General features: G+C 43.4%; 1 protein-coding gene across 7 annotated transcripts in view; it reads right to left on the bottom strand.

The window, feature by feature from the left end:
• Positions 1–14683, bottom strand: part of LOC311019813 (RNA-binding protein Musashi homolog 2-like) — a 185293-nt gene that overhangs the window by 127778 nt on the left and 42832 nt on the right. For all 7 annotated transcript variants that reach the window (XM_084019411.1, XM_084019412.1, XM_084019410.1 and 4 more), the window contains exon 6: positions 4830–4922. In XM_084019411.1, the coding sequence (XP_083875537.1) occupies positions 4830–4922 (93 nt within the window). The remainder of the gene's footprint in view (positions 1–4829; positions 4923–14683) is intronic.

Below are 14683 nucleotides of genomic sequence, written 5' to 3'. Positions count from 1 at the left end.
CATCTGTGACGTATGACGGTGTTGTTATAACGATCCGGATGGATGGATTGGACAACCAAGAGACCAACTTCAACATGAAGGATCACTGTTTTCATTTCCCTTTTCCTGCCGACAGTCAGCGTTGGTTTCTATTAACCATGACTGCAACCTGCAATCAAGGACTTGACAAAGACAACACAAACAAAGTAGCTATTTTGATGCAAATCACACATTTTCCCAAACCCTAACAGAACTGTCTCTGTGTCAAACTCTAACCGAACCATCAACCACAGCAGTGGCAAATCACACAACATGGATATGATTGTCATGATCACATTGAATGGTTTTGGCATGTTTTACTGTACGATTGGTGTTTTGATCCTTACCTCTATATGCAGGTCATTTAGCAATAATACCAAATGCTAACACATCTAACTTCTTGTATGATTTACAGAAGCCTTCAAAGCTGATTGAGACAACAATTCATTAAATCTGCACAGCGTTCTTATCCTCATACCGATTCCAACAAAACACCAGCACAAAGATAACGACCATTCGCACAATGCTTGAGAGCAATCAGAAGTTTAACCTCCATCATAAATTTCAACATCAGAACAGTGCAGGACACCGACTTTCGCATCCACGCGCACAAGACTGAAGATCTACACAGAAATGTAGGTCGTCTCATGGCAGCTTTAATCTGGCGGAGCGGAGAGCAGCTCTCTCTCTCCTCTTTCATCCCTCACTGACCGTCCCTGATTTGTTCCCTCTCATTTCCACAGAGAGTTGGACAGAGGAAACCTAAAGCTGAGGCACTCGAGTATTTCAACCTAATTTAAACTATTTTATATTCACGCTCACCGCCGTGCCTTGGAGTTTAAAGTGTCCGGTCTAAAGAGAAACTGAGCTACAAGTCGCTGTCCTTCACGTGATGCTGCCAAAGTTGCACCAGATATTCTGGTGTTCATCCTTATTCTACACTGTTTTCATGGCTGACGGAACTTTGTATTCCATTTATATTCCTGTTTTCTTCCCAATTCTCCCAACATCATCTGGTCCATTTGAGGAGCTCGCCGCCACATCCTCATTACTATTGTGTCGACGCCGTTCTCTGCTGTGTTTGACGGGTCGATGCCCTTATGCGTAAATCATCGCATCACAATACGGGGAAAAGGAAGAGCACCGGCTGCTTGTGTCAAAATCTGTTTTTTTCCCCAACGTTTTGTTCAAGTGGCGGCTTGTTGGACCGTGTGAACACAGCGTCCATCTTTCATTCCTTCAACCACTTTCTCAAACAGGTTGAGGTTTGATATTTGTTCATATTTCAAAAACTTGTTGGATCTCCAAGTCCCTCATGAAGCTGTGGTGTGTTTCCCTTTCTTTTCTTGTCTCCATGCATCTCTACTCTTTACAAACTGTTAGTTAGTTTGTGTCACACAGAGCTGTTTTCCATCCACAATATCCAAATGGAATATAATGTTGCACCCGTATTAAATTCAGAATATGAGTGTGCATGTAAATGTAGTCATTGATAACTGAATGAAGGCATGAGATGATGGCATCCTGAGTGAACATGGATGTTACTTAGTTTGAATGTTGTTATCATGGATGTAAAAGGGTCTCATCATTTTAGAGCAGCAAGCATCAGCTTCATATGAATGATTGTAAATAAACAAACCATTTTATTTATTCTTTTCAAATTAACTACATCACTCAATACAATTCTGATCCTGAAGTGAAATAATCTCCTTAACCGCCAGGAAGCAGCGGTTTTAATGAGGATTTCACGGACGCTGAATGAAACGAGTGTTTCCCCGTGTGAGCAGCCGCAGCTTCACCCGCCACATAATCCTGGGTAATAAAATCCCTACCACGAATTACAAAGATGCTTTTCAGTGGTTATTTATTTATCTTACCACTGTCACAGCCAGTTAATCATACTAACGTGCCAAGATTCAGCGGAGTTATGATTTAATTCAATGCCGAGTTACAGCAGATTCTTCTAATGGATGACAAAATACGAAAATATATATTCCATATATAACAGAGAATGAAAAGTTGCCTATGACCCTCTGTAGGTTGAACCCCTGTTATGCTGAATCATTCAGCCCCAGTGCCTTGATTAGAACAAAATCTAGGAATAAATTAGCAAAATAAATAAAAGGCTGTGGCGGCTGCCATCTCCATTAAGGTGACTCAGCATTTGCTGTCGCTCACACACTCACATAGATCTCACCTAAGTTTCCCAGAGAACCACAGTTCCTCTGAGGATGAAACAGAACATTTAAGGCTACATGGGGGGAGAAAAATAGCATCACTAGGACACACACACACACACAGACACAACCACACACAAGCCCTGCTGAACACAGACCGTATCACACCTGCTCCTTACTTAACAAAACCACACAGATCAACCCAGCGCTCTCCACTGAACGTAGCATTAATATCCTGTTTGTAGTCAAACCTCAACACCTAACCAGGGAGGGGACGATGCAGTATTATATCACAGAACTAATCACAATAAGTTGACCGTGGACCTGAAGGCCAATTTCAACCTCTTTGCAGAGCGCAAAGTTCGTCATGTGCCCATCTAGTGAGTAGTGAGCTTATATGTTTCTATTACAGGGAAGGCTACCCAGGCAAGCCTTATTGATATTCATTTGAATTCCAGTTATTTGTCAATGCCTTGTTAATGTGGCTGCTGCATCGTGTCCTTGCCACATACAATACTGCATGTTGGGCGACAGTAAAAACAAGCACACACTGTATATATTGTGTTGAAGCTGCCACGCAGCTCATTGACTGATGATATAAAAGCCTCTGTGTTTCTGTCTATAATCAGAAGTGGTGGCTGTATTATATGACAGGCTATTGTTTTCAGAAGATATGGGGTGTTTTGACTGCAAATCCTTTCCTGGCGCTGAATGCTGATGGAACTGTATGCTGTCCATGGTCCTGAATATATCAGCATCATTGTGGTAGTTTAAATGTTCTCTTACCATAGGTTCTTCTCTCGTTAGAATTATGTGAATCCATTGGCATTGTAGGCTGGCTGGTGATTATGAAACTATGGGGATTGGGGCCCGTAATTGTGTTTGCACCTGGGCGTGACATGATCAAGCTAAGCTGCTGAAAAGCATCATATTTATATGTAAATAGGTATACATATTTAGAACATCTGGTTAATTTTAGCACCTGTTTGGGCTCAACAGTGGCCCCAAAGACATGAAAATAAAAACATAAGTGTAGCAGTGGTGGGGTAATGCACTACCATGATGTTTTAATCACCAGCCCTTCATCCAATCTCCTTCTTCCTCCACACTGTTGCTCCTTCCTCTCCTCCTCATCTTCCTCTCACCTGTTCTGATTCTTCCATTTACCCCATCAGCTTATTACTAGGCTTTTCCAACACACACACACACACACACTCACACACACAGAGAGAGAGAGAGAGAGAGAGACACACACACACTAGCTAAGTGTGTATATGTGAGTGTGCTAGATAGCTGTGTCATATTGATGGATGACCTGGGTGGGTCTGAGAGAACGAGAGAGAATAGAGGTGTAGAGATGGACTGAGAGGTCATTATGGTGATCTGGATGAGCCACACGCACACACACACGCACACGCACACACACACACACACACACACACACACACACACACACACACACACACACACACACACACACATACACACACACGGACAACCTCCAGTTCTGAAAAGTGAGGCTAATGCTGAAGGCTCTTCAGCTTGCATTCTCTCTACTGGCCATCAAAATGTCAAAAAACTCTGGGCTTCCAAACCGTAGTAGATCATCAACCAATAGGTGACATCACCATCACAAAAGGGTCCAGACACAATGCTTTGACATGGACATAGTCACATTTACACACATTACAACATTTCAGCACTCCTATCAGTGTATCTCCTCTTCACCCACACACACACACACACGCACACACACCAATCAGCCTCAGTAAACTCAATAACAGCCCAGAACAACAAACTGGTCTCCTTGCCAAACCTCATAATGTCAGACTGGACTGAGATGAAACAGATCAGGCTGTTCTCATACTGTGGCTAAACCTATGACAACTATAAATCATATATAACCCACGTAATCAATGTGCATGCAATCAATTAAATCAGGAGGCAGGTAGGGGGACGTAGTATACAGAGTGACAAAGCTAGACCAGGGTGGGTGGATTTATCAATAAAACACAAAACTAAACCCCCAAACCACTGTTACAGCTGGAAACCAATGTATATTGTGTTTAGTGTTTAGTCGTGTTGTTGATGGATTCACGTCCTAATCTTGACATTCTAATGCAAAGTATTTGAATACATATTGTGTGTCTGATCTGGAACCAGGTGACGTACATGGAGCCAGCTTTCGTCACCAACCGACCCACCCGTTTCATAACTTCCAGGACCAAATTATTTAAATAATGACTGTTCCTGTGTTCATACTGGGAAGGTGATTTATCAACAAAAAAGGATCTACTGAGTAACAGAAGTCTCTTTCCCAATGTAACTCTTTGGGGGGGATTTTATTGGCCTGGCGATTCCTTGAAGTTGCACAACAAACATCATCATGTTTATCTGGACAACTGGATGACAGGTATAGACATCTCATTAGACTGCTGTCCACATTCATTGCCATCGCTCAGTTTACACAGTGTTGCCACAACAGCATCAGGAAATCAAACTCAGAAAAGAAGCGGCGGCGGCGGCCTCAGAACTCACACAGCAGCACTAAACTCATCAACCTGCTTTCAACCTTCAAACACACACAGCAACAAGCAGCAGCCCAGCGGAGGAAAACACTCCAAATGGTCTTACCTTGCCAAACTGTTCAAAATATTGTTTCACATCTTCAATTACTGTGTTGGCCGATAATCCTCCTACAAATATTTTCTTTGTTCTTGTGACCATCTGGAGGGAGGGAGAGACAAAGAGAGACAGAGAATGAAGAGGGTTAGCAAGGTTTTTACACAACAAAACGGCCTCAGGATTAAAACCAGAGCTACACCACAGAGGCTCTGCCAGTCGCAGACACGCGCAGAGGAAGTGAAAAGTGGACGGGGAATATGAATATGTGACTGGGCTCATATCACTGATCACAGACTTGAACCTGTCCTTTCAAGATTTCTCTGTCATTGAGAAGGACATGAACCTGTTCTCCAAGGGGAAACATGTAGGACAAGCAGTTGGAACGTTGAAATGTAATGTGATGAAACTCTACCGACATTTCTGTAGCAGCAATGCACTTGAGCAGCAAAGTCACAAAGAATATGCATCATCTAGACGCCTTCTCTGATGATATTATGGGCTGTGTGACATAAATAGACTAAGTTACAGTGGGTGACGTCTCCTATATCTGGTGGAAAAACAGATTTTCTATACAAAAGAAAAACCCAGTATCTATACAAAAGAAAAACCAGTATCTATACAAAAGAAGAACCCAGTATAGCAACCCAGAATCTATCAAAAATAAATAAATAAACAGTATCTATACAAAAGAAAGACCCAGTATCTCTAAAAAAAGAAAAACCCAGTTTACAAGATAATTTTGCAACTTACTTTACTTACTTAATAACATTCAGTCAAGTTAAAGCTGGAGATAATGCTAAACTTATTTTTGTATCACTTTTCAGTCCCAGATGTGCTGAGGTTTCCAATCAAGGAAGGTTAAATAAGATGATCATAATGCACGAGGACTCCCTGCGTAAAGGATAAACAAATACAAAAGTGAGCTAGACGATTTTTTTCACTTGTGACGATATTTACGATTATCCCATTAATGGAAAAACACCACAATCAACTTATTGGTAGTTTTTTTTTTGTATCCTGATCCTAAATAAAATCCTATATCCTCTCATCTGACATATTAATTCTAATTAGACATACATTCAGAGAAAACAGCTGAACCATAAAGCATGAAACAAATGTTCTGTAATTCAGCCTGCGTCAGTGGGACAATGAAAAGTAAGCCAACAACAACAGCAGTGAACAGTTTAGTAAAAATGTTGCAGTGTAGTAAATGCAGGTATCGCTAAGAGCCGCTGGTCTGGTCAGTATGGAGTTCTGTTCCACTGTGTGTCTTGGATCTGCAGCCCATTAGGGAACTCATATTCCACTGCTGAGAAACACTGTTGGGTCATTTGGTGGCCGGAGCCAGACACCATTCATCTTAATGATGAGGATAATCACTCCCACTACTATGACTGCAGCTACAATAAAGTGAGCTGAGGAAATGAATTACAATTCTCCATATATATTGCAGCAGGCTGCCTTTAGTGCTGGGTGATAATTCCATATGACAATTAATCGTCATTCAGTTGAATCATATCATGATGAAATCAAATGTCGAGATCTTGCGATACACAATCAAGCCATCTAAATTGACAATAACAAGCACATAGTAACACAAATGTATCAGGAATTTCTTAATTATAATAAAATTAAGTATTCAGTACTTTTCCTTTTTCAGGTATTTCATGTATATTATAGTATACAATTACTACTATACTATTTGTTTCATAGACACAATTTATTATTAAGAATTGCCAGAGAACATGTAATATAGTGATATGTCTCATTATTGAGATATGACATGACCTTTGGTCACATGGTGACTTCACTCCAGTCATCACGAAACTCATAGAAAATAGTGCCTTATAATTGCATTATCTCTACTGGCCATCAGGGGGCGTCTTCTCTGGCTGCAGAAAGAAAGTCTGATTGCATGGAATTATACCATTAAGCAGGGTGTACTTAAGGGTGTGGCTAATTAGTGATTGACAGGTCACTACAAGGGTGTTTCTCCTGTTACACGCTACCAAAGCAGTTAGCTACTAAGATGACTTCAACACTTAGCTGTAAAGTTCACATTGAATTATGAAGCTAACAGCTTCACACCAGAATCCAGATGGATCCAGATCCAGTAAGGGCTTCTGCTCATCAGATCCACCCGTCGCTCCTCCACAGTTCAAATATGGTCACTTCCTCCCACTGGTTGAAAAAATTCCAAGATAATACCGAACTCAAGTCCACAAACCAATGGGTGACGTCACAATGACGACGTCCACTTCTTATATACAGTCTAAGCTCAGACCACGGTGTCCACACCGTCACTAACTGCACTTCCTGAAGAAACAGGATCGAGTTTTTGGTCAAAGAAAAAGCAATTCCAGAGAGAAGCAGACACAGTTCTACAATACACATTTGAAGGATATATTAAAGATATAAAGACAGAAGCTGAAGCCTACAGATCATATGAACCACCACATCACCTGGCGATGGAGACAGAAGACAACGGGATTAAGGAACAACACTGTAAAGTCTTTATTCACAGTTACCATCATTAAAAATGTGTCTACATTAAGTACGTTCAGTAGCTAGCGTAGCATAGAAGGGCTAACGTACTCTGCTTACGTTAGCTCCACAGGTTTTTAGGTAGAAACATGTCGTTAAAGAAACGTGTCTCCAAATGAGTCTCACTATTACACAACGTTGAACCAGGACGAGCTCCAAATCCACAAAACCAGCGTGAAAATAAGAAGCACAGCCGTATAGTTGCTATAGAGCTGCACAATGCTTAGCTGTGATTGGCCAGTCACGCTCGAACTCGTGAGTAGACGTGGACCATGAATATTCACCACATATATCACGGGGATTGAGTCGGTTCTAGACCAGAGCACTGAAGAAATACAAAGACAGACTTACCAACATCACAACCGTTAGAGCTAGTAGGGCAAAACTGCCACGTGAGCTAAGTTACAGCCAGTGTTGCACTGATGTTGTAGTTTCCACGGGACGATCAACCACGATTGTCCTGAAACTCTTCCTGTAGCAGCTCCTTGATCAATCAAAGGAATAACAACAGTCCCATTCCACTCCGCTCTGCTCGCGATCTGTGACCAACGACACGCATCTGTTCACACCTGAGCAGCACTTCATCTGGAAAGCACACAACATCTCACACCCCTGTGTTGCAGCACGCCAGAAGGAGCTGCTGCAGCATCTGCTACCTCCTCTCAGAGCAGGATGGAAAACAAGGACTCAGCCAACACACTGGAATGACGCCGCTCAAGTTGCTGTGCAGGTTGGTACAGACAACGACTGATGCAGCGAGGCTGCCAGGTGGTGTAACAGGAGAACGTCGCTGAGCTCCCACGGCTGAGGACACCAGCTTAAACTGTGGCCTGCAATGTCTGGATTTAGAGTCATGGAGATTCTTACTTTCAACGTGTTTCTCTTGCCTGAATTTGACTTTAAATTCAACGCCTACTGAATTGAATGAGAGGAAATGTTAATAAAAGTACAGAATGATTCCATGTTTCTTCAAGTATCTAATGTCCCCTTGACCACTACATGGTAAATGCACCAGAATTTGAAGCCTAGTATTGATATGAGTACATAATAATACCGTTAAAGTTCTAACAATAACTTTGAAAACATTCAACTTTGTGTCTTCCTGATGCAAACAGAGCAGTTCGCAGTACAGATATTAATAATTAACTGTTTAACCAGCTATCAGTTACACAGTTAAAATAAATGAAAAGGCTAAGAGACTTACAGGAGCCGCCTGTCACTTCTCAAAGGAGAATAGTGCTGGTCCACCTTAAAGGTCAGCCCACCTTAAATGGTCCTGAGCCGGAGCAGCCAGAGTTGTTGCTAACTTTGAGGCTAACCTCCTTCACTTTAATTATCAGCTGGATGACAACAAGACAGGAACTTAGCATGTGTCTAGTTGTAGCATTTATTCACCGACAAATAAACTGCACACTCACACACTCGCATATGTGTGCTCCAACACCAGCAGGTGCACCAAAATAAAACCAACTCCAAACAACTGGCTTAAACCACAGGCTGGACGTAGTCATCATGAGGTCACCCAGAGGCAAGGTGGAATCTGGTGTGAAGCTGTTCACAAAGGTCAACTTTACAGTTTAGAGTCATCTTAGAAGCTAACGGCATTGGTAGCGTGGCAACAACCTGTCAATCACAAGGTAGCCCCGCCCTAAAGCATCTGCTTCATGGTTTGACTCTAAATGGACCATCATTTATTAAATTGAAGCGAGGAGCAGGATGAGTTTCTCATAGATTTTCATACAATCGGAGGAGGCCACCCGGTGGCCTGTTAGTTTAAGGCACTTCAGTGTTGGCTTCGCTTTTCAGAAGTGGAGGTTTCCGCTTGGATTAATCAAGCATTACCTGTTCACTCTACTACTCCTCAGAGCTCGCCGCTCAGAAGACACTGAAGTGCTGTACAAGCAGACATCGTCGCATCTTTTTCTGCAATCGTGACAAGTTCCATTCCCAGTGTGGGTCCATGAATATGAAAGGTGTTCCCAGGAGGCAGGTGGAGGAATGGGAACGGCACACAGAGTTAGGCAGTGATGGAGAGGAGGTGTTTTCATTCCTGCTCTGTAGGGAGGACGGAGAGGAGAGCGGGGGACGAGTTAGTCTCCTTCCTGCTGATGCTGCCTTTTTGGCCTACGTCAACTTTCATTATGGCCAAACTCCATCATGCTTCCCTGTGCAACTCCATCCCCATGTCTCCTGTGCTAACGCCTTCCCATGCTTCTTGGAGAATGTCAGCTGTCACGGCTGTCTATGAAGGACACCCCCCCCACCCACAAACACACACACCTCAGACGCTGGCTGCTCAGGCTGCGAGGTGCTGATAAAAGGCCGACTACAAAAGGAGGGGAACAGGTGGGCCATTTCCACAGAGCATCAGGCGCTGGAAGAAAAGCCAGTTTGTCATTGAGCAGAGAGCCGGGCCACCTCCAGACCACGTTGCGCTTATCTGTCCCCCAGTGATAATACGCAGGTCTCCGGAGATGTGGCACACGTGTGGTATATGGCCGAGCCGAAGCACAGAGAGGTGGCCTCTCAGTGTGGAGAGCAGAGCAGGACAGTGTGCAGATGGAATGCAAATGAATGAAGAGAACACAACCGCGGGGGATGAAATGTTAACTGACATTTCCATTAACACAAGAAGGGAAAATCTCTGGAGAGAAAAAGACTCTGGTTTTATTTTCCCCGTGTCTCACTGAATAGTTACAGCGGACTAAAACTGCTGACGGCTCGTGATTCCCTCTGGAGACACTTTGATGCAGATCATTGTTTATCTGCAGGCTCAGGATTCAAAATCCACTCGCACAACAAACAGGCAAAACAAAGCAGAAAAGTTGTTGTATGGGGCTGTAAATATATACACTCTATGTATATGTATGTGCATCTCCTTTGGTGCAAATGAAAGTGAAAACAGGTTCAATGGAGAGGCAAAATCAAGACCGACCCCAAAAAAGGGAACAGTTGCTCTCGATCCTCCTTCCTGACTGATTCTTCACTAGTCCTGTGTTCTGATAGTGTCCTTGTCATTTCTTGTAGCATGAGGCGGCACCTGGAGCCCAAACAGGTGCACAGGTAGTCCAGCTCCTCCAGGATGCCACATCCATACATCACCGATGCCCTGATCCAGGTCTGGGAGGAATTATGTATCCATGTATTAGGACTAAATATTAGGGGTTTAAGTCGAGCTGAAACGGCATTTCAAGTCAGTATCTTCCATACGGTGATGCATCTCTGAGTAAAACAGGATCAGCAGGCGGGACGTAACGTTGGGAGGAATTGTATTTGATCTTTGAAAAGATTAGCTCACAACCTTCTCTGTTCAAAGCCAAGATTGCAGATTGATTCATGATGGATGCCATGATAATATTGCTTGAAAAAGGTTGGTACTAGCTGAAGTAAGTATATCAAAATATTGGATTGCGGTATACAAATATGGAGAAATGTATTTATTTATTGTATTTTTTTTTTGCTTTATTGTTAGATTTGTGAACAATCTGACCAGGGATGTGATCGAAAACGGTTAAAAAGGCATTTTTTTAATTTCATCTCATTAAACTGGACCGGTAAATTCACCACAATTCACAAGTTATGCCGTCTTCCCTTTCTGATGCCTGGAAGTTTTCCTGCCAGCTGGCACAAAAAGGAGCTGTGAGTGGCGTTAGCAGCAGCCTGGGGAGGAACAGGGTCTGTAATAAGTAAAAGGAGTGGCAACTCTTTTTCATATCCTTCTTCATGCAGCCAGTGAGGGAGATCTAATTAAGATTGTTCATTAGATGTGTCTCCCCAATACAAGGATGCTTATCAATGTGTGCTTCATCCAGCAGCAAAACAACCTAAACTCTCCCAGAAGGCAGGGCTGAATCTCTCCAACACAGTCGGAGCGCATCAATTATTATTCGGGATTTTCCTGTCTGCCAGAGGTTTGCACAGCACAGAGAGGACGCGTGCAATTACAAGTATCTCAAATGCTTAAGAAAGTCCTTATCCTCATAAGGCAAGAAAAGTCCATGACGAGGCAAGTTAAAGTGCTTCACGTGAGACATAAAAAAGTATTACAACAAAAACCTATAAAAGACAAAAACTCTATAACTATATATATTTTTATATAATAAAAATCGGTTGATCTGGATGACACACATTTACACGGCGTCTGCTGGAGGCCGGCGATGCATCCGCGTTTTCATCAATGGCTTGGCCCTTCCGGTCCCCCGTGGGCCAGGCTCCCGTTTAGAGGAGGTCTGGCAGCTTTCTGGCTGCTGCGTCACAGCTGGTGGCACAACCTTTAACACAGTTTTACGGGGAGCGGTGACGCAGTTGCACATGAACAGAGCGGATGGACAGGGGGGTCAGGGAGGTGGCTCTATCCTCCCAGGAGGAGGCAGATTACCCCTCCTGCAGAGATCCGGACCATTTCACAGAACCAGACAGCCAGACCCAAGAAGACCACAACCTTATCAAGCAGCAGCCAGTCAACATAAAGCGCCACCGACCATCGTGATGTTTGATGCCACGCTGATCCCGTATTGTGTTCCGTAAACATGGACCACTTTGAACACAAGACTCAAAGGAGCCCGAGCTGTTTTCGCCGTTTAACCCAGGTCACACATGAAATGAGAGCTGCAGAGTTCTGCCCTGCTGCGTCCTCGTCGCTCAACTACAACATGGCTTCTCTCTGATCGCAGCACTCGGGTGTGTGATGAACTGAGCCCAAACTGACTGGGCTCCATGCACCAGCACCTCCACTCAACAGCCCACTGTACACTGATGGGGATTGATAGGCGGTACGCGTTACAGCAGCTTTGAGATTACAGAGGACGATGCACCTCATCTGCAGCTCACGGCCCGGGGAAACCAAGCTCAACAAGGTCCTGCTTCCAGCAAGAAGAAGGAAAAAAACTAGTTTAACATTAATAGGCGGAGGTTTGAGAAAAAATTATATAAAAGAAAAATTGAGAAACTGATCCTCAAAGCTATTCTAAAAAATTAATATGCTAATTAAGCGTCTGCTTCGAGGGAAATCTCCGGAACTTTTGAAGGAAGTTATAAGCACTCAACAAATTGCTTACACTATTATGCTCGAGGCCGTATAAAATTTTAAAGTGACTTATTTTCTCATTCCTGCTGTGTTTCCTGCTGCTTTACAGACTTTGCCTGAGTTGCCATTTAGGGAAATGAGAACGATGAGCCTGATCTGGGCTGTAAGCGTCCTTCCTTGAAATATTGAGTCGTGTGAGCGGCGAGGGCTTTATCAGCGCTCTACATCGGGTCGGGTGAGATAATACTTAGAAGCTACTGCAGAAAGTTTTACGTTCGCTGATGGAGTCATTAACAACTCATTTAAAATTCAATTTGAGCACAAAGCTTAATTATTCCTGGTGAATGATGAAGTCACTTTTAGGAACACTTCCTGTGAGGGACATGCGCTGTTTATTTATTTAACAACAAATATACTCATGTCACCATCAGACGTGGTTGATGAGCTCCGACTGCCAAAGGCCTTTCTGTCTCTAAATCCAGCTGAAGTTTCATACGAGTGATGTCCCTGTTATGACTTCATACTTTAAGGAGTTCTTCAGTGTAAACGACATGGAGGGTCATTTGCTGTTTCCTTCCCACAACAGCCAATCCACCCGTGAAGATTACAATGGGGAGAGACCGTATTGTATCTCCACGACTGCTTTTTGGTCTACAAAGACATGCTTGGGATGGAGCCATCTCAGGGTGGCTTTTCCTGCCACCAAGGACTACTACTGTTGATACTACTACTACTGTTAATACTACCACTACTACAATACTACCAACACCAAATGCAGATGGAACCCAAGGGTCTGGTCTGCTTGAGATTTCTGCCTAAAAGCCTATTATGGCAGTTGTTTCTCGCCACTGTCCCTGTAATGTTTGGGTGATGTTTGACTGAAAATCATGGGCTAGTCCAGCTTGATGTGTGTCAAGTGTCCTGAGATCACTAACATTTACATTTAGGGCATTTATCTGTTGTGATATGACACGTTAAATACAATTGAAGTGAATTGAAATGTGAGCAGCTCCAGGAAGCCAGTGAAGGGAGCGGAGGAGCGGTGCAGTGTGAGAGAACATAGGCGGGTTGAAGACCAGTCCAGCGGCTGCATTCTGGATGAGCTGCAGAGGTCGGATGGTAAGTGCAGGCAGACCAGCCAGAAGGGAGCTGCAGTAGTGTAGGCGTCAGATGACAACAGCCTGGACCAGAACCTGTGCCGCCTTCTGGGTTAGAAGGGGAAGCTTTGGTTAAGTGTTTGAATGGCTGATGCAGGTGTTTTCCTTAAACAGTATCATCAGTGTAGAAAAGCGTGTAGTGATAGGGGTTGAAATGGGGACTTGACTGACAGCTGCTGGTGACGGATTCACCAGAAACACTGACACAACAAGCACCGACAAAGACACAAACTAATGAGAGTGAGAGAGCGACCCGGTGCTTCAACAGCATCTGATTGGACAGAAAGGGTATAGGGTGACCCCCTTCTTCATCATCCACCTCTTCTTCCATACACCTCTGCTCTTCTTCAGTGGTGTCTTTCTACAGGTTAGTGAGAAGAAACCTTTCAAACACAATCAGGTTCTTCACCAAACACTTTCACTTCGAGGGTCACCCCCACGTAATCATTTAAAGGAAATGTGACTCAAAAAAATGTAAATTATTTAACACACTTTGACCAGAATTTAGTTCTTGTATATAAACTGTTATTGTCATTGCGATAAAGCGTTGATACATACAGGTCGACAACATCTTCAGAAGCAGCTTCAGCTGAAAATATCTCATTTAACATTTTACAGTTTATGTTTCCGTCTCTTCCAGCCGTGAAATTGTTTGTCTTTGGTTTGAGCTGGCCGTGACCGAACCTAAACCCGGCCAGTGATGAGTGTGGAGCTCATTCTCTGTGCTTGACATCCCAGTAATATACATCCCTTCTTCTCTGAGGACGGATAACTGCTGGTTCTTCATTTTGTGTTGGAAGTGAAGGAGCAGCGTCTCTCCTCCGAGCTCCCTCCAGATGTCTGAGCTCCTCTATCTCTAAAGCTGTGTAATGCAAAGCTCGTTTTTCACGATTCTCCTCCTGTCGTCCTGATGATGCTGAATCAGAAACGGAGGTAAAAAACGTATCCACCTTTGGTCCCCCAGAGTTCTACCATCATAGCTTACATTAGTCCAGAGACCAGACCAGACTAGTGGAGACACCAGACTGTCCATGTACAAACAAGGTTGCTGCCATATTTATGTCTAGATGACATTATCTTGTCTAAAGTGTTTATGGAGCAGCTACAATGTTAACATCCAAACTCAAAAACAAGCA

The sequence above is a fragment of the Eutrigla gurnardus genome (genome assembly GCF_963514095.1).
Source record: "Eutrigla gurnardus genome assembly, chromosome: 10".
Taxonomy (NCBI): Eukaryota; Metazoa; Chordata; class Actinopteri; order Perciformes; family Triglidae; genus Eutrigla; species Eutrigla gurnardus.
Note: the sequence above shows the minus strand (reverse complement) of the source record. Positions and strands in the feature narration are given on the sequence as shown.